The sequence below is a fragment of the Phoxinus phoxinus genome (genome assembly GCF_949152265.1).
Source record: "Phoxinus phoxinus genome assembly, chromosome: 12".
In the NCBI taxonomy this organism is placed as follows: domain Eukaryota; kingdom Metazoa; phylum Chordata; class Actinopteri; order Cypriniformes; family Leuciscidae; genus Phoxinus; species Phoxinus phoxinus.
Genome location: NC_136887.1, coordinates 6,320,652 through 6,346,217, shown reverse-complemented (window position 1 = coordinate 6,346,217; position 25,566 = coordinate 6,320,652). Strand labels below are relative to the sequence as shown.

At 43.3% G+C, this 25,566-nt stretch overlaps 1 protein-coding gene across 1 annotated transcript in view; it reads left to right on the top strand.

The window, feature by feature from the left end:
• LOC307007844 (E3 ubiquitin-protein ligase TRIM39-like) overlaps positions 1-23,336 on the top strand; it is an 84,295-nt gene extending 60,959 nt beyond the window's left edge. Inside the window, exons 2-6 of the mRNA XM_079630221.1 lie at positions 18,742-18,837; positions 18,950-19,180; positions 19,298-19,320; positions 19,402-19,520; positions 19,899-23,336. Coding sequence (XP_079486347.1) covers positions 18,742-18,837; positions 18,950-19,180; positions 19,298-19,320; positions 19,402-19,520; positions 19,899-20,443 — 1,014 coding nt within the window. The 3' untranslated portion in view covers positions 20,444-23,336. The remainder of the gene's footprint in view (positions 1-18,741; positions 18,838-18,949; positions 19,181-19,297; positions 19,321-19,401; positions 19,521-19,898) is intronic.
• Positions 23,337-25,566: the final 2,230 nt, after the last annotated feature.

Here is a 25,566-nt window from a genome sequence, read left to right as displayed (position 1 = left end):
CCGGGTGGGCCAATGAGACGCAACCAGAAGGACCACCTACTCGTCCTCCCTGATCTTGCACAGGACCTTGCACAGAAATTGTGAGAGCTCATCGGCTGGATGAGGAGCCAGCAGCCTCTGAAATAACTTCAGTGGAACCGCACTCTTGACCTCGAATTAACTCTGTGACTGAGCGCGCACTCGATCGTAAGCAGCACGTACATGACGACTGAGTCAATTTCCATACCGAGAAAAGAGATCCTCTGCACGGGGGAGAGTATGCTCTTTTCCCAGTTGCCCAGACGGGCGAGGTGCAGGAGCACTATGTCCCTGTGTTCGCACACCTGCTCTCGAGAGTGAGCTATAATCAGCCAGTCGTCGAGATAGTTCAGGATGCGAACCCTGTCTTGCCGGAGTGGCACAAGGGCTGCCTCGACTACTTTTGTGAAGACGCGAGGAGACAGGGATAGCCCAAATGGAAGTACCGTGTACTGGTATGCCTGCCCCTCAAAGGGAAAACCGTAGAAACGGTCTGTGTCGAGGAAGAATGGAGACATGAAAGTATGTGTCCTTCAGGTCGATCGCTGCTAACCAATCCAACGGACGAAACATTTGAAAATGCGTTTGGCTGTCAACATCTTGAATGGAAGCCTGTGAAGGGTTCGGTTCAAGATGCGCAGGTCCAGGATTGGCCGTAACCCATCGCTCTTCTTGGGTACAATGAAGTAGGGGCTGTAGAAGCCCAACTTCATTTTCGGCTGGAGGGACGGTCTCGATCGCACCCCTCGCCAGTAGGGTGGCGACCTCCACACGCATGACGGGCATTGCCACCCACCATGGTATAGCAGACTCCCCGAAAGCGGGGAGGAGACCGTGCGAACCCAATCGCATAGCCGAGCCTGATGGTTCTCACAAGCCAGCGGGACAGATTGGGAAGCTCTAGCCAGGCTCCCAAAAATGTAACCAGCGTGCTGATGTGAACCACAGACTTACCCATGATGGGGCAGTGATGCGGAATGACCAGCCCAGACAGGCAAGGCGTAGCGTCCCAGTCAAGTCCTGCATCCTGAAAGAGGAGGTCAGGGAAGGAGGAATGTTTCACGGCGGTCTGCTCTGACAGGGGTCTAGCGACAGAGCCATCTGCGGCCACTGCCATCCGCGGCCTCTTGGGGCTCGGAGGAAGGGGAGTCAGTTCTTTCTTTGACAGTGGCAAAATATTCTCCCCCGGCCGTCCACTGGGGGAAGGAGTGGTCCTGCTACCATCTCCTGAGAAAAACTGAGAAGAACAGTTTGCGATGCAAAATCCGCAGACCCATGGTATTTTCATACCATTGGCTCGTTTTCTAATAACTCGAAGGTGATAGGGCTCTCTAGCAAAACCCCCATTTCATCATTCACTGACGTAACTCGTAGTGACTGAACGAAAGGGACCTACGAGTTGCACTATCCTCAATCTATCCCCATATCAAAAGGCTGTGCTCGCAAAAGCAGGCACTTGTATCCCATTAAAATGCACGCGAGACAGTTCCATGCACAGATATTTTATTTTCAATTTTTTACTTATAAGTCAACTTAATGTCAGTTTTATAAGTTTAACTTATAATGTCAGGTTTGAACAAAGCAAATGAGAAACTAAAGAAAACATCTTTATTGGACTTTTTTCTTATTATTTAAAGAGTTAAGTTTCAATCTTTCAATGTGTTCCATTGATTCCCACATAATTGGTTCAAATTGGTCATAATTGGTCTGTTGACGTGTTATCCAGTTGTACAAGACAGATGGTTCATTTGAATGGGTTGTTTCAACTCATATTATGTCTGTTGTGATGCATTCATAATAAATTCATGCTGCTGTTTATGCTTATTTTTTTGTTTGCTCATCTGGATTTAATTTTATATATGTATGTACACATATACGTTTAGTTTATTTGGGTTGGGGTGCTGTGAAAAAAAAAACCCACTACATAGGGCTACCATGCTTTAAAAAGTTGGGAACCACTGGCCTAGAGTATACTTGCAAAAGTTTAATTTAAGCACAATCAAATATACTTAGCCTGCAAATAATCACAATTTAATTGGAGGTCATTCTTGGGAGCCTAAACATCTCTGAGCTATTCAGAAGAGGTCAATGAAATTGGCGAGGTAATTTGCATGCGTGGCCACTCCCTGGACTAGTATCTCAGCATGTAATATTATATTGTACATTGTATGAAAATGAAAGACGAATGTTACTCATAGAATTATTAAAAAAGATAAGCAGCAGATAACCAGGATGAGGAGAAGCCATCACCAGCACCAGCCAAGAGAATACCGTATATATTGAATGAATGTCGTATACATTATTTTTATGAAAGTTATCATTTGTGAATGAAACAAAAACAAAAATTCTGTGTATTGTTTATTTTTTTAATGGAAGTTGTAAATGAAGCAAAAACATTTTTTTATACATTTTTGTTATGCAAGTTATAACTTGATCAATCAATTATTCTGTACATTTTTACTTACAGTACTTTTACAACTATTCACAAGATAAACAACAAATAAGAAAAGAGATAAGAAAAACAAAATAACATTTTAAATTAACAGAACATAAAACAGATTGGAAGAAAACATTTTCTGTAGACTTTTATTGAGCGTGAGATCCTGGTTCCCTTTCGAGGGAACTCGCGATACGACCAAAGGCTCTCTGGGAACGCTTCTGCATGATTGCCTCTGAAGCACTTATGTCAACTAGTCCAATGGCGAGAGTGGGCGTCATGGGCGGGTGACATGACGACCAGGAAAGGATAAAGGACATCCGGTTTAGAACCGCGCTAGCTTTTGTGCCTCAGCAAAGCGCTCTGTGTTATACTGTCTGTCTTATTTATTGTTGTCTGTCACTATTTCAGTCTCAAGCATAGATATTATGGCGAACAAACAACCTTAGATCGTGTGTTCCTCCCTGCCCTCTGTCTTTACGGGTGGGGATACACACGATGTATGTGTTGTTTGTTTGGAATGGAACATGTTCATTGCAAGTTTCTATCGTACTCGCTCCGTTCCGCTTGTCACTCTTTGAGGAGGGTGTTCAGGCTCGCGTTCCTCGCAGTAGCGGCCCCGTGCTGCCTCGGTTGGTATTGTGGGGTTCGCAAATGGGTCTCACGGAGGGGTTAGAGACGGGCTCCACCTTTTCTCTGGCTTTACCCGAGGGATCCAGCACTCTCTCTCTGGGATTGGAAGCCCGCGCCGCAGCTTCTTCTGCCCTGGTTAGAGAGCCCGGTGTTTCAGCAGTCTATCTCTGAGGAGGTAGAGGTGCTGAGCATCGATGTCCACAAGCATATAATATATATCTAGGCAAGGCAAGGCAAGTTTATTTATATAGCACATTTCATACACAGTGGTAATTCAAAGTGCTTTACAAAGAAATTTCAAAGAAATTAAAATAATTACATAGATAATAAAAGAAATAAGAATTATTAAAACAGTTTAGAAAATAAAATACAGTGCAAACAGTCGGACGAACAGTGGCACAGTGCTCATTCAGTAAATGCAAAGCTAAACAGTGGTAATTCAAAGTGCTTTACATAGAAGAAATTAAAATAATCAAAAGAAATAAGAATAATTAAAACCCTATCTGAGATGGAAGTGATTGAGAAGGTTTGCGGTGCCACTGGACCTACAATCCAGGGACGTCCTCTGCTGGGGTGGTGTCTCACACCAGTATTGCCCAATGGGGACCCCATAGAGCACGTTTCACTTTTGCTGTTTTAAACAAACAGCGAACCTCTATACTCTCCATAGTATAGCTAATCTTCACTCGCCTCGTCGGAGTGAAGCTCTCCCGTTCCCCTTCAAAATCTCTTCCAATCAGACAGCCCTAAAAATTAATAAAATCTTCCTGAATCACAGTTTGGAAAAAAAAAAAAAAAAAATACAGTGCAAACAGTCGGACGTATTTTACATCAACCGGTAGCTATTATAGATCTTTCTTTTAAAAGGATCTAGACAGGAGTATGGGGAGCAAACAGCTTTGGATCGCGTGTTCCTCCCTGCCCTCGCTTCATAACGAGTGGGGACACACAGGGATTCATGTCTTGTTTGTTTGGGAGTGGAGAAGCCACATGCTCTAGTAAAAGGGGACTGACAGTGTTCATTCATAAATTCCCGACGTGTAACATTTGCACTATCGAGAATTTAGCTCTGCTCCCGATGGCTTTCTTGTCGAGGGAAGAAAGTCAATAAAGATTCTTTGGCTCGGATCTCGCATTTGCTGAGGCAGCACGTAGATTACGAGTCTGCAATAAAGATTCTGTTACTCGTTATCGGATCTCGCGTGTGCTGAGGCAGCGCATAGATTACGGGGTCTGCAATAATAATAGTGGACTGGCTACGTTCATTCATGAACATTACCGACATGTGTTCACTATCGGGAGTTTCCCCATGCTACTGTTTATTTAAAAAAAGACTGCAATAAGAATCCAGTGGTTATGCAAATGCAATGCATTGATTAGAGAGATACACAGTGTATTGCAAGCTATGAATTTATGATTATTTTATTGTATTTTGAAACTATTTTTATATATAAGTTATATATAAATATATATTTCAGCCTTTCATCCAGACTATATTATCTTGTCTGGTTGATTTTTTGCTGTTTGATTCTGAGGAATTAAATAAGTGGGCTGCATTTAAATTTGCTTATCTGACTTTCATTAGTTAGATTCATGCATAAGTTCAGCATTTCATCCAGACCGTGTAACCTGTCTGGTTGATCTTTTACTACATTTAATTTTGAGGAATTAAATGGTATAATTATGTGCTGAGCATCGAGTTAAGATAATTTAATATTCTCTATCTCCTGTGTGCAATGAGTTGGAGTTTATAACTTTGTAAATGGGGCTGCTGGGCGGAGCAGCACTAGCCATTAACAAACTCCTTGTACAGCCAGAGTGCCATTTCCTGTCCTCCCCCTCAGAAAGATTGGGGACCAGAATGGCATTCTCAACAGAAGCCTTTAAAGCAGAAGATGGATCTGAGGACTGTTTTTCTGTGAAAAAGGCTTCAGCCAAGGTCCTGATGCCACTGCTGTCAGACCTCTGATGGGCAACCCCGACCGGGGTGGAGTAGTGTACACCTCAGTATACGGTGCCGGCCCCACCTCGGTGCCCTCAGGAGGCCGTTCTGCCAACCCCGCCACCCTTGGTGCCTCGGGGCACAGCGGCCTCCAGCGAGCACATGACTCAGTGTCACCACGACACTGTGTCAAACTCGCACCCTTTGGGGGGGGGTTCAAAAACAGTCAGTTCGGTTGTTTCCTGCCAGGATGCTTCAGGTCACCGAAGTGGCTGTTACAATAACACCAGAGGCCAGTCTCGAGAGACTGGTACCCTTGGTACCTTATTTTCTGACAGAGTGGAAGAATCTGCCGAATATATCTCCATGGGTCCTGCAGATAATAGAGAGAGGTTACAGAATCTAGTTTCTTTCTCCTCCACATCGACGGGGTGCTACTCGCGTTAGTACATCCCTAGCAGGCTCTGGTAATGGAGCAAGAAGTAGAGTCTCTATTAGCGAAGGGAGCTATAGAGGAGGTGTACTCGCCCGACAGAGAATCGGGGTTTTACAGCCGCTACTTTATTGTTCCGAAAAAGGATGGGGGGTTGCGTCCCTTTTTAGATCTTTCGTCTGTGGTATCGTGCAGTCATGAAACTCAAGTTCAAGATGCTCACACTCAAACAGATCGTGACTCAAATCAGATCCGAGGACTGGTTTGTCACGATAGATTTAAAAAGGCGCTTACTTCCATCCACCCTCAACAAAGTAAGTTCCTGTGGTTTTCTTTTGGGGGCAAAGAATACCATTATCGGGTGCTTCCATTCGGTCTAGCTCTATCACCCCGCATGTTCACGAAGTGTGTAGATGCAGCTTTGGCCCCGCCAGGCTGCAGTGCTACGCATTCTGAACTACATCGATGACTGGCTGATTCTGGCGGAATCAGAGCAGTTAGCGGTTCGGCATAGAGATGTCGTCCTCGCTCAGATGAAGAAATTCGGGTTGAGACTCAATGCCAAGAAGAGTGTGCTTTCTCCATTACAGAGAACCACTTTCCTTGGTGTGGTATGGGATTCAGTCACGATGCGAGCCACTATCGCCTGTTTGTGTAGCTGCTATCCTCACAGCCACAAAAGAGTTGAAGCTAGGCCAGTCACGCACTGTGAAACAGTTCGAGAAACTTTTGGGCCTCATGGCAGCAGCGTCCAATTTGATACCCTTTGGCCTACTGTACAATTAGACCCTTGCAGTGGTGGCTCAGAACCAGAGGGTTCTCCCCGAGGGGAAACCCACTTCGTACGATCAAGATCACGCGGCGGTGTCTCCGCGCCTTGGTTATATTGAGGAAATACTGGTTCCTATCTCACATGAGCAGTCACGCATTATGAAACAGTTCGAGAAACTGTTGGGCCTCGTGGCAGCAGCATCCAATGTGATACCCTTTGGCCTACTGTACATGAGACCCTTGCAGTGGTGGCTCAGAACCAGAGGGTGCTCCCCGAGGGGAAACCCACTTCGTACGATCAAGATCACGCGGCGGTGTCTCCGCGCCTTGGTTATATGGAGGAAATAGTGGTTCCTTTCCCAGGTTCTGGTGTTGGGAGCTCTTTGCCATCTAGTTGCTATCTCGACAGATACTTCCCTCACCGGCTGGGCCTGTGGAGGAGTCATCATCTTTTTTGGCACATAAATTGCTGATGGCAGTCTTCAATGCGTTTCCTCCCAGACCTGGGGGACCATCATGTGCTTGTCCGTACAGACAACACATCGGTGGTCTCTTACATAAATATGTAGGAGCAGACATCCTGTTGAGGCAGGGGCTGAGGCCCGGGGAATGGAGGCTCCACACTGAGGTGGTGGAGCACATTTGGGGGGTTTATGACCAGGCACAAGTGGATCTCTTCGCGTCTCAGGATACGACGCATGGTCCACTTTGGTTTTCCCTCACACACCCAGCTCCCTTGGGGCTGGACGTTGTGGTATGGACATGGCCGAGGCTACGTATGTACATCTTTCCCCGATTAATCTGCTCCCAGGAGTTCTGGACCCGGACCCGGTGTCTCTCCTCGACTGCTCTCCCTTGGAGATTACAGTCAGGAGGGACCTTCGGTCTCAAGTGGATTGGGCGATCTTCACCCAGCCCAGAGATTTGGATCCCGTGGGTTTGGCCTCTGAGGGTGCCCAACTCATTGTCTTTGGTCTCTCAACTGAGGTTCTGGAGAACCTACTTCACTCCAGAGCTCCCTCCACGAGGAAACTTTATGTATTAAGTGATGGGTTTCACTTCATATTGCGGGCCTCGGACAGTGGGGCCCAGTTTACTGCCCGATTGCTACAGTGCTGGAGTTACTGCTGTTTCGTTTTACCGCAGGGTTATCCCCTTCCACACTGAAGGTGTATGTGGCGGCCTTAGTGCCTACCATGTCCCTTTTGGTGGTATTTCCCTGAGGGGGGAACCTTTGGTTGTTTCCTCCGTGGTGCTTCTAGACCAGGACAGGAGTATGGCGGCTTAGAAGCCTTATTATATATGTGATGCGATCTGGGAAAACCCGTCGGATGTCGCGCTGGCACGTTTTCAGTAAGGTCTAAAAATAGATAGAATGTCAGTTTTTTGTCAAAATGATGTTTTCATTAAATTATTATTCTATTACATCTTGTCTATCATCTCTGAATATATCTTAATTCGCTAGTTTAGTGCAGAAAAATGGCGATTTATAGTGGCAAGCTGAAAAGACTGTGTCTTTCTCTTTAAGAACACGCACGGCGAAGCGGAGGTGCAAAAAAACTTAATCGCGCACAGCTCTCCTTCTCTTAACACTACAAAGACAGTTCACCTATCAAAATAAACCACATACCAGAAAGGTCCCGCCAGTCCTGTGTAAACTACAAGGGCACGCAAGTTTTTATTTATTTATTTTTGTCCAGCATTATTGTGTGATGCGGAGCAGAGCACAAGAGAACAACGGAGTCTGAAGTAGCTGCTTGCTTAAAAGATCTTGCTCGCCTCTCAATCGTCTAATTTCAAAACGGTTTTCACAGGATGAATTTTGAGTTCATAAGTTTTCGAATGATACCTAATCTATGTTCATTACTAAACTATGTAATATGAAAAAAAGGCAATAAAAAAAGAGCGCCAGTCGTCCCGCTAGAAGGACGGGTCAGTTAATTAAATCTGTTTTTCTCAAAATTCCGTTTCTGAAAATCATAGCGATCAGCCGACTTCAGATGACCATAACTTCTGTTACAGACAAACGATAAAAGAAATAAAAACAGATTTGGAAAGGGCTTGAAAACAGCTCTAATATGGTATCAAAACCTGTAATATGTCAAATTTTACCATGTGGTGGGTTTTCCCAGATCGCATCACATATGTAGATATCCCTGTAGGATGTGGTATGCGGCAGGCTGGTCCTCTCCGCTCACATTCGTAAGGTTTTGCAACTTCGACCTGGGCGCTTCCCCAGGTTCTCAAATGCTCTTGTCTTAGTTGTACAGTATTCACACAGACAGGTTCTGTTTCGTATGGGCGTATTTGGTATTCTCGTTCCCAGAGCGTCATCGACGCATCGCAGGTTCCCTCGAAAGGGAACGTCTCAGGTTACGACTGTAACCCTAGTTCCCTGAGAAGGGAACGAGACGATGCGTCACTTTGCCATACTTCCTACATCCCTGTGATCGACTTGCTTCGGCCCTTTTCGAAGTTAACGCGGTTCTAAACCAGATGTCCTTTATCCTTTCCTGGTCGTCACGTCACCCCCCCGTGACGCCCACTCTCGCCATTGAACTAGTTGACATAAGTGCTTCAGACACAATCACGCAGAAGCGTTCCCAGAGCGTCATCGACGCATCGTCTCGTTCCCTTCTCAGGGAACTAGGGTCACAGTCGTAACCTGAGACGTTTTGCTGCTGGATCGGGATGGGCTGCACAATAGAGACGCTGGTAAAGCCTCTGCCGGTGGGATGTCATCTGGGATGAGTGCATATTACCACTGTCTACCAATAGGTTTGCAGGGCTGACTCCGGCATGGGCTGCCATGTCACTGAGATATTCTCAGAAAGAGGGAGTAATAAATTAAATTAACTCACATCCTCAAAAATCTAACCATTAAATATACCATTTCTATTAATTTCTCACTGAATTATGACAAGCTGTAGTTTGTTTATTAAGCGTGCAGGGCAACCACCCAGTAGAGCATTGCAATAATCTAGCCTTGAGGTCATGAACGCATGAACTAATTGTTCTGCATTATTCATTGAGAGCATATGACGTAATTTGGATATATTTTTAAGATGGAAGAAAGCGGTTTTACAGATACTAGACACGTGACTTTCAAATGAAAGATTGGTATCAAAGAGCACACCCAGGTTCCTAACCGACGAAGAAGACTTAACAGAGCAGCCATCAAATGTTAGACAGTACTCTAGGTTATTACGTGTGGAAGTTTTTTGTCCAATAATTCGAATCTCTGTTTTTTCTGAATTTAGTAGTAGGAAATTACTAGTCATCCAATTTTTTATATCAGCTATGCATTCCGTTAATTTTGTGAATTGGTAGGTTTCGTTAGGTTTTGAAGAAATATACAGAAATATATCGTCGGCATAACAGTGAAAGCTAATTCCATGTTTCCTAATGATATCTCCTAATGGGAGCATGTACAGAGTGAACAGCAGCGGTCCTAGTACTGAGCCTTGTGGTACGCCATACTGAACTTGTGATTGATAAGACATCTCTTCATTTACTGCTACAAACTGATAACGGTCAGATCAGTATTATTTAAACCATGCTAGTGTAATTCCACTAATGCCAACATAATGTTCGAGTCTATTTAAAAGGATGTTGTGGTCAATGGTGTCAAATGCAGCACTAAAATCAAGTAATACTAATAGAGAGATACAACCACGATCGGATGATAAGAGCAAATCATTTATGACTCTAGCGAGAGCTGTCTCGGTACTATGGTACGGTCTAAATCCGGACTGAAAATCCTCGCAGATATCATTTCTTTCAAGAAAGGAACACAGTTGTGAGGATACTGCTTTTTCTAATATCTTTGACAGAAATGGCAGATTAGAGATCGGCCTGTAATTGACTAACTGCCTTGTAAGTTGCGTTTTTTTTATCATAGCTAACTTAAAGGTTTTTGGTACGTATCCTAGAGACAAAGATGAATTAATGATATTAAGAAGAGGATCTATGACATCTGGAAGCATCGCTTTCAGCAGCTTAGTCGGTATAGGGTCTAACATACACGTTGTCGATTTAGATGATTTGACGAGTTTGCAAAATTCCTCCTCTCCTATAGCAATGAATGAATCAAATTTTCCCTCAGGGAGACTACAATGCACTTCCTGATGCGATACTGTATTAGACGGTTGCATAGTTATAATTTTGTCCCTGATATTATCGATCTTATAAGTGAAGAAGTTCATAAAGTCATTACTGCTGTGTTGCTTGGAAACTTCTGGGCTTGAAGCTTTCTTTTTCGTTAGTTTAGCCACTGTTTCAAATAAATACCTAGGATTATGTTTATTTTCTTCTAATAGGGTTGAAAAATAAGCAGATCTAGCAGCTTTTAAAGCCTCTCTGTAAGCAATCGAGCTCTCCTTCCATGAAATCCGAAACACCTCTAGTTTTGTTGTCTTCCAGTTGCGCTCCATTTTTCTGGCTGCTCTCTTAAGGGCCTGAGTGTGCTCGTTGTGCCACGGCGTTGGACTATGTTCTTTAATCTTCTTTAAGCGCAACGGAGCAACTGTGTCTAAAGTGCTGGAAAAGAGAGAGTTAAAAGTTTCTGTTGCAATATCAAGTTCTTCTAAGCTATCCGGGATGCTGAGATGATGAAACTGATTAGGAAGATTATTGATAAAGCAATCTTTAGTGGCAGAAGTGATAGGTCTAACATATTTATAACACAGAGTCGGCTTTGCAGCCTTGGCTAAATGTAATTTACACGAGACTAGATAATGATCTGAGATGTCATCGCTCTGCTGCAGTATTTCAACGGCATCAACATCTATTCCATTTGATAATATTAGATCTAGAGTATGATTACGGCAATGAGTCGGTCCTGACACGTGTTGTCTAACTCCAATTGAGTTTACAATGTCTTTAAATGCCAATCCCAATGCATCTTTTTCATTATCTATGTGTATATTAAAATCACCAACAATTAGTACTTTATCTGCAGCCAATACTAATTCTGATAGAAAGTCAGCAAATTCTTTGATAAAGTCTGTATGGTACCCTGGTGGCCTGTAGCCAGTAGCCAGCAGAATTTTCAAACGTGATTTATCATTTACACTATATATTTTTACATTAAGCACCAACACTTCAAAATAATTATATTTACAACTAGATTTCTTAGTGGTTTTGAAAATATTACTATAAATTACAGCAACACCTCCTCCTTTGCGTTTCAGACGAGGTTCATGTTTATAACCGTAATCTTGTGGGGTTGACTCATTTAAAGCAATGTAATCGTTTGGTTTTAGCCAGGTTTCTGTCAAACACAGCACATCTAGGTTATAATCTGTAATCATATCATTAACTATTAGCGCATTTGAAGTAAGGCCGTGTGTCCACCAAAGCGTTTTTAGCCACCTGAAAACGCTAGGCGCTTTGCTGAAAACGCCGAGCTGCGGGCGCTTGAGAGCGTTTTGGCAGCGCAGTTTTTTTTTCAGTTGAGACGCATCGTTGCTATGATACAGAATATCCGTTGGTCCGTGTGGTATTAGTCCCGCCCCTCCTCCACTGTGATTGGACGGTTGGCTAAAAAGTAACAGTGATGAGCGCTGCGTTTTACCTAAAGTTGAACATTCTTCAACTCTCGGCGACCTGTAAAAAACGCCGAGCGCTCAGCACTTGAGCGTTAAATACTCGCTCAGCGCCTTGTTACGCTCCTGGCGTTCTAAAAACGCGGCGTTCCCATTGACAACAATAGAAAAATAAAGCCAGCCGCGTGAAAAAACGCTTTGGTGGACACACGGCTTTAGAGATCGAATATTCAGCAACCCAAGCTTTATCATTTGCTCATTTGTATTATATCTGTTTTTTATTTGTTGAACATCAATTAAATTTTTAACCTTAGATGGGTTTGAACGTTTTTTGGATTTCCAAGTTCGGGGAACAGACAGTCTCTATATGATGATATCTAGGTGAAAGAGGCTCTATGTGATGGGATTTATCTGACCTTGGTGACGTGAGGCCGATAGCAGACGATCGGTTAAGCCAGTCTGTCTGCTTCCTGACCTGATCCCCAGATTGTCATGTTTTATCTCTAAGACTATGAGCCAAATTACTAGAGAGAAGAGCAGCACCATCCCAGGAGGGATGAATACCATCTCTTTTCAACAGGTCAGGTCTGCCCTAAAAACTTTTCCAATTGTCTATGAATTCTATATTATTTCGCGGACACCACCCAGACAGCCAGCCATTGAGTGAACATAATCTACTAACTATCTCATCACTCCTGCGAACAGGAAGGGGGGCAGAGTAAATTACAGTGCTTGACATCATACTTGCAAGTTCACACACCTCTTTAATATTAATTTTGGTGATCTCCGACTGGCGAAGTCGAACATCATTAGTGCAGACGTGAATAATAATCTTAGAGAATTTACGTTTAGCATTAGACAGCATTTTTAAATTTGCTTTGATGTCAGGCGCTCTGGCTCCCGGCAAACATGTGACTATGGTGGCTGGTGTCTCTATTTTCACGTTCCGTGTGATCGAATCACCAATTACCAGGGCACAATTACCGGCTGGTGGCCGGGCCTCCCCCCACGGGGTCTGGCTGGGTTCAGCCCGAAGGAGCGACGTGGGGCCGCCTTCCCGTGGGCTCACCACCTACAGGAGGGACCGTAAGGGGCCGGTGCTGAGAGGATCGGGCAGCAGTCGAAGGCGGGGGCCTCGACAACCCGATCCCTGGACACGGAAACTAGCTATAGGGACGTGGAACGTCACCTCGCTGGCGGGGAAGGAGCATGAGATTGTGCGTGAGGTTGAGAGGTTCCAACTAGAGATAGTTGGAATCACCTCTACGCACAGCTTGGGCTGTGGAACCACACTCCTTGAGAGAGGATGGACTCTTCACCACTCTGGAGTTGCCCATGGTGAGAGGCGGCGGGCTGGTGTGGGTTTGTTAATAGCCCTCCAGCTCAGCCGCCATGTGTTGGAGTTTACCCCGGTGAACGAGAGGGTCGTTTCCCTGCGCCTACGGGTCGGGGATAGGTCTCTCACTGTCGTGTGTGCCTACGGGCCAAACGGCAGTGCAGAGTACCCGGCCTTCTTGGAGTCTCTGGGAGGGGTGCTGGAAAGTGCTCCAACTGGGGACTCTGTCGTTCTACTGGGGGACTTCAACGCCCACGTGGGCAACGACAGTGTTACCTGGAGGGGCGTGATTGGGAGGATTGGGCCCCCCTGATCTGAACCCGAGCGGTGTTCAGTTATTGGACTTCTGTGCTAGTTACAGTTTGTCCATAATGAACACTATGTTCAAACATAAGGGTGTCCATCAGTACACGTGGCACCAGGACACCCTAGGCCGTAGGTCGATGATCGACTTTGTGGTCGTTTCATCTGACCTGCGGCCGTATGTCTTGGACACTCGGGTAAAGAGAGGGTGTAACGGATGTACCGTTCTGTCGTGGTGAAGGAAGAGCTGAGCCGCAAGGCGAAGCTCTCGATTTACTGGTCAATCTACGTTCCTACTCTCACCTATGGTCATAAGCTTTGGGTCATGACCGAAAGAACAAGATCCCGGATACAGGCGGCCGAAATGAGCTTTCTCCGCAGGGTGGCTGGGCGATCCCTTAGAGATAGGGTGAGGAGCTCGGTCACTCGGGAGGAGCTCAGAGTAGAGCCGCTGCTTCTCCACATCGAGAGGGGTCAGCTGAGGTGGCTCGGGCATCTGTTCCGGATGCCTCCTGGACGCCTTCCCGGGAAGGTGTTCCGGGTGCGTCCCACCGGGAGGAGACCCCGGGGAAGACCTAGGACACGCTGGAGAGACTATGTCTCCCGGCTGGCCTGGGAACGCCTCGGAGTCCCCCCGGAAGAGCTAGAGGAAGTGGCTAGGGAGAGGGAAGTCTGGGCATCTCTGCTTAGACTGCTGCCCCCGCGACCCGGCCCCGTATAAGCGGAAGAAGATGGATGGATGGATGGATGGATGGACAATCAGAATAATTGTCAGTGGGTGTTTCACTGAGCGGGGCAAATCGATTTGTTATCGGAACAGAAAAGTGTTTTTTTGATCCGCGACTAGAGCGATCTCTCACTGTCAACCATCTGCCCTGCTGCACGGGCTCTACTTCAGCCGGAACCGACTCATGTAAAGAATTCACTAGGCTAGCTAGTGGAGGAGCTTCGTCGTGGACGACCCGATTCCCCGACTGAGACTCGAGAACGTTCATGGTCGGACGGAAGACGGAACCCAGAAAGATGCCCAGGTCGGGCCAGTGGCCCCAAGTTCCAGTGGGATGAACAGGGGCGCCCAATCTGTAACAGCTGCGGAGAACCTGGCCACTACAGCCGCCAGTGCAGTTCCCGCCGAAATTCGCAAGGGTTTTTTTAGAACGACCGGCCACTGTGGGTCAAGTGGTCGGGACCCCGTTTATTGACCCCCCCTTAGCTACGGCCCCGAGAGACAGTCTGGTCGGACAGTGTCCGCTTGTGGAGATCCGAGTGAACGGCACCACGGTTCGGTGCCTAGTGGATACTGGGTCCCAGGTTACCCTGTTCTCAGAGAGTTTGGCCAAGGAGCTGTTTGACGTTCATTACGTACCTGAGGCAGAAGCCCCCTGGCTTATCCTGCGAGGGGCCAACAGTCCTGGATATCCCGTACAGCGGATACCGAGTCACAGACTTCGAAATCCACGGGACCACCATACTGCAGAAGGGAGTCGTCATTGTTCGGGACTCTTGCCTGGGGGCACATCGAGCCCTGCTAGGAATGAATGTGATCACGGATTGTTGGGAGGAGCTGTTCCGGATAGGGCCTGTTCGAGCTACCCCCCCGGCCGAAAAAAGGGAGTGGAAGCGCATTGTGGCGGACTGTCGACGGATACAGATAGCCAGTTCCCAACAAGATCGGGAAGAGACCGGCCGAGTTGCCTGTCGTTATGCCCTTTCTGTCCCGGCCCGGAGTGAGGCCGTTCTCTGGGCTTGGTTGCCTGCTCGGACTTATGGTCCAGAAGATTGGGTTCTTATAGAGCCCCAATGGGATTGTCAGAATGTGGAAGTGGCCCGAGGATTGGCCGTGGCCCGTCGTGGCCGAGTGGCGGTGCGAGTGCGGAACGAGAACCCTTATGCCGTCCACCTCTACCGCCATCAACGTTTGGCCTGTGTGACCCCCGGTAGGTCCCCATCAAATTAGGGATGCACCGAAATGAAAATTCTGGGCCGAAAACGATACCGAAAATTTAGGGTGCACTTGGCCGAAAACCAAAACCGATACCGAAAATTTAGGATGCACTTAATTGGCAGAAAACCGAAACTGAAGCTGAAAATGGCTTCTTTTAAAAACTTTAATATATATTTATTTATATTGCTTAATTTTTAATGGATCTGAAATGAAAAATCACAAACCAATAGAATAATCATCACACTTTTATTACCACTAACAGTTACATAACAAAACCTAAAATATTTGCTGTGTATTTCCCTGCCGTGCACGCGCTACACGGTTTGGAGCACAGTCTCTGTCTCGCGGGCGCGCTCGCTCTAGATTCCGGAGATTTTAACTAATTCGCGGGCATCAGTGAGCCGCTATCAATATGCGGGAGACTTTCGGCGACCGAAATTTCGGTGCACCCCTACATCAAATGAGAGAAGGTCAAGAGGTCAGCTTCTGCCAAGTGAGCTCGACGGTGGTGGAAGTGGCCCTGACGCAGGGAGAATCCCGGGATGATCGCTCGGGCGGAGGATTGCCGGCCCACCTGCAGGAAGAGCCACTGCGAGGAGAGGGCCTGGAGGAAAGCCAAACCCGTCAGCTCCAGAGTCTGTTGGCTAAGTGGCAACATGTCTTCGCCTCTCATGAGGAAAACTACGGCTGTACCAATGTGGTGAAACATTCCATCCCCAAGGGAGAGGCGGCACCCAGTCGGGAGCGGTACAGTCCGGTCCCTCCGACCTTGTATTCTGAGATACGCACCCTGCTGAGAGGAATGTTAGAACAAGGGATCATCCGGGAGAGTAGTAGCCCGTGGGCGGCCCCTATCGTCCTGGTGCGCAAGAAGACCGGCGCCTGGAGGTTCTGCGTGGACTACCGGAAGCTGAACCAGGTCACCAAGAAGGACGCGTTTCCCTTGCCCCGGATTGAAGATTCCCTCACCAGCCTGACATATGCCGCTTGGTATTCGACACTCGATCTCGCCAGTGGATACTGGCAGGTACAGGTAGAGGAGAGGGATCGGGAAAAGACCACCTTTACTACACCTTTCGGCCTGTTTGAATGGGATCGGATGCCGTTCGGGCTTTGCAACGCCCCAGCCACTTTCCAACGGCTCATGCAGCGGGGTCTGGGCGGGCAGTTGAACCCCATCGCTGTCCTGAGAAAACCGTAAGTCAGCTGCTCCCGCTGTTCTGAGTTACTCACCGAAAAATCCTCGCTGCCCGAGCATCCGGAGCTCCACCGCTGTCCTGAGGAAGCCGCAAGTCAGCTGTACACGCTGTTCTGAGTTACTCACCGGAAAATCCTCGCTGCCCGAGCATCCTGAGCTCCATCGCTGTCCTGGGGAAACCGTACACCAGCCGCTCACGCTGTTCCGAGTTACTCACCGAAAAATCCTCGCTGCCCGAGCATCCTGAGCTCCATCGCTGTCCCGAGGAAACCGTAAGTCAGCTGTGTACGCTGTTCTGAGTTACTCACCGAAAAATCCTCGTTGCCCGAGTATCCTGAGCTCCACTGTTGTCCTGAGGAAGCCGCAAGCCAGTGGTCCATGCTGTCCTGAGTTACTCGCCTAAGAACCCCCGCTGTTTGTGTCTCTTGTGCTTCACCGCCGTCCTGAGGAAATAGAGGAAACTAGTTATTCCCTTTGCCCCGAGTTACTCACCGAAAGATTCCTGTAACCCGAGTGTTCAGAGCTCCACCGTTGACACATAGGAACAGAGCCAGCCAGCTCAGCTCTCGGGCCACCCTGAGGGAGAAAAAGAGCTTCAGCTCTCCTCATTGACGCTATTTTAAGCATGTTTTAAAGCCTCAATAAAGCCAAGTAACTTATCTTATTTTGTGTCCTGTCTCGTGGTGTCCTCCTGGTGTAGCTCCTCAGAGTGGTAGTTGGTACGGTTGGTGGGTTACTGGGCTCCATTCCCACCCCGGCCGGTGACAAGCACATACTGGTATACTACTCGTACCACATTTACAGTATGCCCCCCCCCCCCCTCTCTCTTATAATGTTTTTTTATGCTACAGACTCTCACTTGATTCTTTATTCAGTTAATTCCAGTTCATTTCAGTCCAGAATGTGCTTGTAAGCATATTTAAAATAAAGATAAAACTATACATCCTGCTTCAGAATGTCTTCAGAAACTCCACCCTCTTACAAACCATACCAGGAAGTGACTAGTCATTATTCCTGCCTTTCGTTTTTACTGAAAGCTAAAACGAGACAGTGTTGTGAAGAACAGAGGAGGATACACTATATTATAGCATTTTTGTTTATTTTTGAATTAACCCAGATTAGATTTTGATTGTAATGGTTATTTACTCTTTAAACCAAAGTTCAGAAAGTGAAAGTAAACTGTAGATTATTGGATATTTTACAAGACGATGAAATGGATTCAAAATCTGTGGAAGAGCTTTCTTGTCCTGTTTGCTGTGAAATCTTCAAGGTTCCTGTTATTCTGTCCTGTAGTCACAGTTTCTGTAAAGAGTGTCTACAACAGTTCTGGAAAACTAAGAAAACTCAGGAGTGTCCTGTCTGCAGGAGAAGATCCTCAAAAGATGATCCTCCAGTTATTCTCGTGTTAAAAAACTTGTGTGATTCATTGATAAAGGAGGGAAATGAGAAACGTTCATCAGGATCTGAGGAGATCTGCAGTTTACACAGTGAGAAACTCAAACTCTTCTGTCTGGAGGACAAACAGCCTGCGTGTTTAGTGTGCAGAGACTCAGAGAAACACACCAATCACACATTCAAACCCATCAGTGAAGTGCTTTCATCTTACAAGGTAAGACAAATATCTCTCATTTCATAAAAACAGTGCTAAACATAGAAACAGTTTTATTTGTGTACAAAAGACCAGTATTTATTTTTGCTCAGACTAAATCTCTATGATTTACTGATATAGCTCTGCATTAAGCTTAAACTGCTCTGATGTTCAAATCTTCTTGAGTGTAACAGCATTGGCACAAAACATGTTTTGAAAAAATCTATATGTCATGGGTTATTAATATTTTTTTATTAATATGTGATGTATTACAAGGCACACCAAAAAGTGATTGATACTAACAGTCTTTCTCTTTCTGTATTTGTATTTGCACAGCCTCAAATATACAACTGCATGGATATCATCATCAATAATTGGCCATTGCAAAATCACATTTGTTTGCTGAAAACCCGGTCTTGATGTTCATCCTTTCCTAATTAGATTATTAAAATATATATGTCTTGCAATTTTGAGAGACAAATGCTTCCTGAGAATGAACATATAAATAATATAACAATAAAAATATCCAAACATACAATGTTTAAACCTCTTAGCTGCATAAGTTTCACAGATTTTCATCTTAACCTGTAGGAGGAATTTAATACAGCGCTGACGTCCCTACAAAACAAGCTCAAACATGGAGAAGAAATGAAAGAAGAGTGTGATAAAACAATTGAACACATAAAGGTGAGGATGTATAAAGAGTTACATTTTCAACATTCACACACAGTTTATTATTGACATTAGTGGAGTGTGTGTTCACACAGAGCTGACTGAAGTGAATGTGATGTGATTTCAGTCTCAAGCTGAGCACACAGAGCGTCAGATTAAAGAAGAGTTTGAGAAGCTTCATCAGTTTCTCAGAGACGAAGAAGAAGCTGCAGTCACTGCACTGAGGGAGGAAGAGGAGCAGAAGAAGCAGAGGATGAAGGAGAAGCTGGAGGAGATGAACACACACATCTCAGCTCTTTCACACACAATCAGAGACATGGAGGATATGATGAAAGACAATGACGTCTCGTTTCTAAAGGTGAGAAATCAATCTGGCTTCATTCTCTGTGCAGAAAACAACTTGTTTAGAGAGACTTATTGACAGTGAGAGTGTTTGATAAGATATTAAAATGTTTTCAAACTCTATATTTTCCAGAACTATAACGCCTCAATGGAAAGGTAAGTGAGCTGCTCGTATCTCTTCTCTCAGTGGATCTGAACTCAAACTCACTGCAGTTCTGACTCCTGAATGTTCCTCAGAGTCCAGATCTCACAGCCGGATCCACGGATGAGTTCTGGAGCTTTGATTCCTGTGTCGCGTTATCTGGGTAACCTGCCGGGAAGAGCCGGGAAGAAGATGCTGGAAACTGTCCAACACAGTGAGTCTCAGCAGATCTGACACCAGTGCAGAAGATAGTTCAGATAGAAACACACACAACATCAACATTTGATAGAAATAGATTTAATAATCACTTGAATTTCTAAGTGAATCTAAACTGTATTTCAGAAAATCATCAGATCATACAGCGAACTCATAATGAAGTCTATTCCTCATGGTCTATGTTTATGTATTAGGATACAATAGTGTTTATTGAATAATGATATTAAATCTGAAACCTCAATCCATTCTGACAGTAACTGAGAGACCATTGTTATGATTTTATGATTTTTTCGACAAAGTCTTTATATGTGTTTTACATTTACATTTCTAATATAATCATATCTCATCCTCTAATCTGATGTTATTCTCTCTGCAGCGCCGTTGACTCTGGATCCAAACACAGCACATCCTCGTCTCACACTCTCTGCTGATCTGACCAGTGTGTCGTTCAGTGATGTAGATAACATGTATCCTGATAATCCAGAGAGGTTTGACAGGTATCCATGTGTCCTGAGATCTGAGGGCTTTAACTCAGGAACACACTGCTGGGATGTGGAGGTTGGAGACAATACATGCTGGAGTCTTGGAATAACCACAGCATCAAACCAGAGGAAGGGAGATGTCTTCTTTAACTCTAATGTCTGGCGTGTGCGTTACAGGAACAGCAAATACAGCTCAAAATCCCCGGAGCAACACCTCACTGTCTTTACTGTTAAACAGAAGCTCCAGCGTGTGAGAGTTCAGCTGGACTATGACAGAGGAACAGTGTCATTCTCTGATCCTGTAACTAACACACATTTACTCACATTCACAACATCCTTCAACGACACAGTCTTTCCATTCTTATATAATCACTGCACAACTTCTCCTCTGAGGATCTTACCAGTTAAACTGTTTATCACAGCAGAAAATCACAGTTAAATCTGATTCTGCTTATAGACTAATACAGTTTGGCAAATTATACTTCAATAATAACACTGTAATAAAAGGGTCTCATTCATAAATCACACTTAAATGTAAACTTTAGAGCTAACCTAACAAATCTTTTTCTTTCATGAATCACTTTTACACTAGTAACACAAAATATTTACACTCAGGACCTTGCAGACAATAATGTCCCCATTGAAAACTTTGATTAATCCCAGGACCATTTAACAAACAAACATTTTACATTTTTTATTCTGTTGATAAAGATACAAAATAATTTTTTTGACTTTTTCACAAGATGGCGTCATTTTCTCAGGTTTGGCCTATAAAGCAAATACTCGCTTTATTCATGTTTTCTGCGTATTTGCATATCAATTGTAATTTGTGTTGTGTGTATCATGCATGTACTAGAAAGTGTGTGTGTGTGTGTGTGTGTGTGTGTGTGTGTGTGTGTGTGTGTGTGTGTGTAATATTTGATAGAGAAAAGGTCTACTGTACTGCTAATCACAACTGTTTCTGTTCACTACTTGTTAGAAATAGCTGGAATGGTTAGAAATAGCTAAGCAGCTCAAGCCTTCTGGCTCACCACTGGATAGTCTTCCTCCTTTTTTATTTAAACAACTCATTACAGATATGGCTCCATATTTTCTGATTATAATAAATCGCAGTCTAGAATCTGGCATTATGCCTGACTGCTTAAAGCATGCAGTGATCCGTCCAATGATTAAAAAACCGAACCTGGATTCATCTGTTGTGACAAATTTTAGGCCAATTTCTAATTTGCCATTTGTTTATAAATTTCTCGAAAAAATTGTTCTATTGCAGTTACAGAGTTATTTAGCTGAGAACTCATTATTTGAAATATTTCAGTCTGGCTTTCGAAAATGTCACTCCACAGAGACCGCATTGGTCAGAGTTCTTAATGATATTTTAATTACTTGCGACTCTGGTGATTTTACAGTACTTGTTCTTCTCGATTTAACAGCAGCGTTTGATACTATTGACCATACTATCCTAATTGACCGTCTAAGGCACTATGTTGGTATAGGAGGTACAGCTTTGAAATGGTTAATATCATTTTTAACAAATAGGAGTTTCTCAGTTAAGATGGGTGAACATTATTCGAGTACAGCACACCTACACTATGGAGTTCCGCAGGGCTCTATTTTAGCTCCATTATTATTTTCTATATATATGCTTTCTCTTGGGTCCATTTTTAAAAAACACGGTCTGTCATTTCATTGCTACGCAGACGACACACAGGTCTATTTGCCCGTGAAACGAGATTTTTTAAGCCTAACGTCTCTTACAGCATGCGGAGGTAAAGGCATGGCTTTCTTTAAATTTTGTAATTTTTAATGAAAAGAAAACCGAAATCATTATGTTTAGCCCATCTGAGCTATCAAAATCTGTAAACTTAAATCTGGGTGAGATGTCCGTGTACCTGAGACCCTGGGTGAAAGATTTGGGTTTTGTTTTGGACGATAATCTAAAATTTGATCGACAAACTCTGTGGTAAAATCATGTTTTTATCAGCTACGTCTGCTCGTTAAAGCAAAACCGTTTCTCTCATTTAAAGATCTTGAGAAATTAATTCACGTTTTTATCTCATCGAGATTGGACTATTGTAACTCATTATATCTGGGAATTAGTCAGCAAACGCTATCTCGTTTACAATGTGTCCAAAATGCTACGGCCCGTTTTCTTTGCGAAAAAAAAAGAGAGAGAGCATATCACCCCGATTCTAAGATCATTGCACTGGTTACCAGTGCGTTACAGAGTAGTGTCATGATTCTGCCCTCGTGTCCTTGATTTTTCACAGGTCTTGAGGCAGGATCATGACAGAGCCATGTTTTGTGTGCAAGCACATGGCCTTTTGTTTGGGCCATGTGCTTGCGTTTTCTCGTTACTTAACCCTGCCCCCTTGTTATCCTCGTCTTGTCATTATTACCTAGTCAGTGTTACCTGTTACCTAGTCAGTGTCACCTGTTCCCCTCATTAGTTTCTCCCTTTTTAATCCCCATGTGTTTGCTGTCCTGTGCCGGTTCATTGTCAATCATGGCGTGTTCATCTCTGTGATAGTCCTGTGAGTACTTTGTCTGTATCCTGTTTAATGAGAATTGTGAGTTTGTGTTGCTGTTTGTTAGTCTAGTTATCAGTCAAGTCTTAGTGTAGTTTGTCTTTGCTTTTGCCCCCTCGTGGGTTTTGTTTTCCCCTGTTTTCTGTTATAAATAAACCTTGTGTGTTTGCATACTGTCTGCATTTACAATACATTTTTATTTTCAAAAGCTTTTGATTAAAGACTGTCTTTTTGTATGTGCTTACATGTTTTTTTAAATATAAAGTTTCTTATTGATTTGTGAGTCTATGTGGAAAGCACATTGGTCAACAGCTGTTGTTTTAATAGTGCTATACAAATAAATTGTCATTGTCATTTTCACTACTGTACTGTACATACCAGTGGAGCTTTGCTGCATTTAATGGGAAAGTTTAGAAATGAACCCAAACAAAATCTCACTGAAAGTTTTTTTTTTTTTAGATTTAAAACACAACTTGTTTGTATTCATGGCTTTTATTTGGTAGCAGTTTTTGAGTTTAACATGTTTTATTAAATACACATTTTATAAATAAATCATTTTCATAAATGTAAACCTCTAACTTTCTTTTTCACTTTTGTAAGTTTTTTTCACCAATAATCTTCCAAGAGTAGTCTTCTTCTTAAATGTCTTTAGAATTAAATTTGTGCTCCGAAGCTTCAATTGTTTATGACAGTTTATTTGTTGACACGGACATTTTTGTCCTAAAGACCTCAGAGTAACTTTATAAACTGATGCATAAGGGTTAAAAATCTGATTTCTGTATTTTTAAAAAATATGTTATTATTTTATATATATGTACATACATTTAACTTGCTTATGACAATTAAAACTGTCATGATTCTGCCCTCTTGTCATTAGGCTTGTTTGAGATGAGCAAAATCTGCGCAGAACCGATGACCGGTGATCAGCGCGAGATGCATGCCGGTTAGAAAAGTGTTTTTTTTTTTTTTTTTTTTCTTGTTCGACTTCAACCATGCTTTTTTTTATTTTTATTTTTTTTATTTTATTTTTTATTGAAGGCAACAATGGGTACAAACGTGTAAAACCATCAATATACAATCAAACATTTATACAGACATACCATACCAGAGACAAAGAACAAAACAAACAAATGAAGAACAGACTAAAAACAAAATAAAACAAAAAACCATACATACTAAAGAAATGGAAAAATAAGAATATTAAGAGGATTCGGGGAATAGGTCATAATATTTACACAAAAGTTTTCCATTCTTCTTGTTCTTTACAAGCTTGTGTGATTTAAGAAGCATATTAAGTTCCAAAATATAATGTTTAAAACATAAGGAAGACTTATTAAATTTCTGCTTGTGTATAAAGAACTTAGCAGATTATAAAGTTTAATTCAAACTCCAGGGTGCCATCTTGTGGGAAATAAAAGTAACAGATAATATCTTTCAGGGTGAATGAATGAGTTATATTTTGAGATTGGAGAAAGTGAGTACCCAAATTTTCCCAAAACCTTTTGGTAACTGGACAATTAAAAAATAAATGAGGAATGGTTTCAGTGTCCTGTTTACAAAAGCTGCAGCATGTGTCAATGTCTAGAAATTTAGCAACAGAACAATTTGTAGGGTAAATGTTATGTAAAAGTTTAAAGTGGACCTCTTTAGCTTTATTAGAGATACAGTATTTGTGAGGAATCAACCATGTTTTTTTCCAATTTATTTCACTTATTAAGGAGTTCCAATAAAACATCCCCCTTGGAGCAATGGAGTTACTCTTTTGCAAATGTCGGCGAATATGCTTATTATTACATTTTTTATCAGACAGTTCTACACCATCCAACATAAGTGAAAGCTGTCTGATTTCTTTGTTTCCATAGCTCAGATGATTTTTAATTAATTGTCTGATTCCGACAGGGATGCCATCAGAGATAGATTTAAAATCTTTAAAAGGTATTGGGAAATCATGAGCTACCATAAACTGTTTATAAGAGAGCATTGTGCCAGAATCATCAAATTCTGTACATGGTTAATTCCTCTATCGAACCACTTAGGGAAGAATACGGATTTATTCCTAATAAGAATGTCACAGTTGCTCCAAAGGAGAGATTTGTGTGGTGAGAAGTTGTGATTGAAGGATAATTTCCAGGCCAAGAGGGACTGTTGGTGGAAGTTGGACAGTTTGATAGGTAATTTATTTGGTAGAAAATTACACTTTAGAAGAAATGAGAGCCCACCCAGCTTATTAAAAATAAAGTTTGGAATAAAGAAAAAAATAGAATCAGGATTTCGAATGCACCTTTTTAACCAATTAATTTTGAAAGTGTTGACCACATCTATAAAATCCAAAATCTCTAGACCTCCCTTTTCTTTAGGGTTAGAGAGAACATTCTTTTTAAGCCTATGAGACTTGTTCTTCCAAATGAAATCTAAAAAAGTCTTGTTGACTTGATTAGCAATTGAGTCCTTTACAAAAAGAGACAAGGAAGGGTAAACAAAGCGAGAAAGGCCTTCTGCCTTGGAGAGTAATACTCTACCTAAGACGGACAGGTCTCTTTGTAGCCAGCAGTTGAATATTAATTTGGTTTTCTGTATCCTATTCGAGAAATTTAAATTCTGTCTAACTATAATATTTTTACATACATGTATACCTAAATATTTTACATTCTGTTTAACTGGAATGTTATCGATAGCAGAGTCACTACAACAATGAAGTGGCAACAGCTCACACTTGGATCGATTAAGCCTTAAACCAGACGCAGAAGAGAATTTCTCCACCAGTTCAAAGACAATGCTCAACTGGTCCTTGTTGTTAAAAAAAATGGTGGTGTCATCCGCCAGCTGTGAGATCTTTATTTCTTTCCAAAAATCTTTATTCCTCCAAAATGTACGTCCTTTACTAAGTGTATAGCTAGTAGTTCGGTTACTAAGATAAATAAAAAGGGAGAAATGTTGCACCCCTGCCTGACCCCCTTATTAATCTGAAATCGTGGAGAAGTATTTTGATGAATTATAACAGAACTATTTATATCTTTGTAGAACATGCTGACAATGT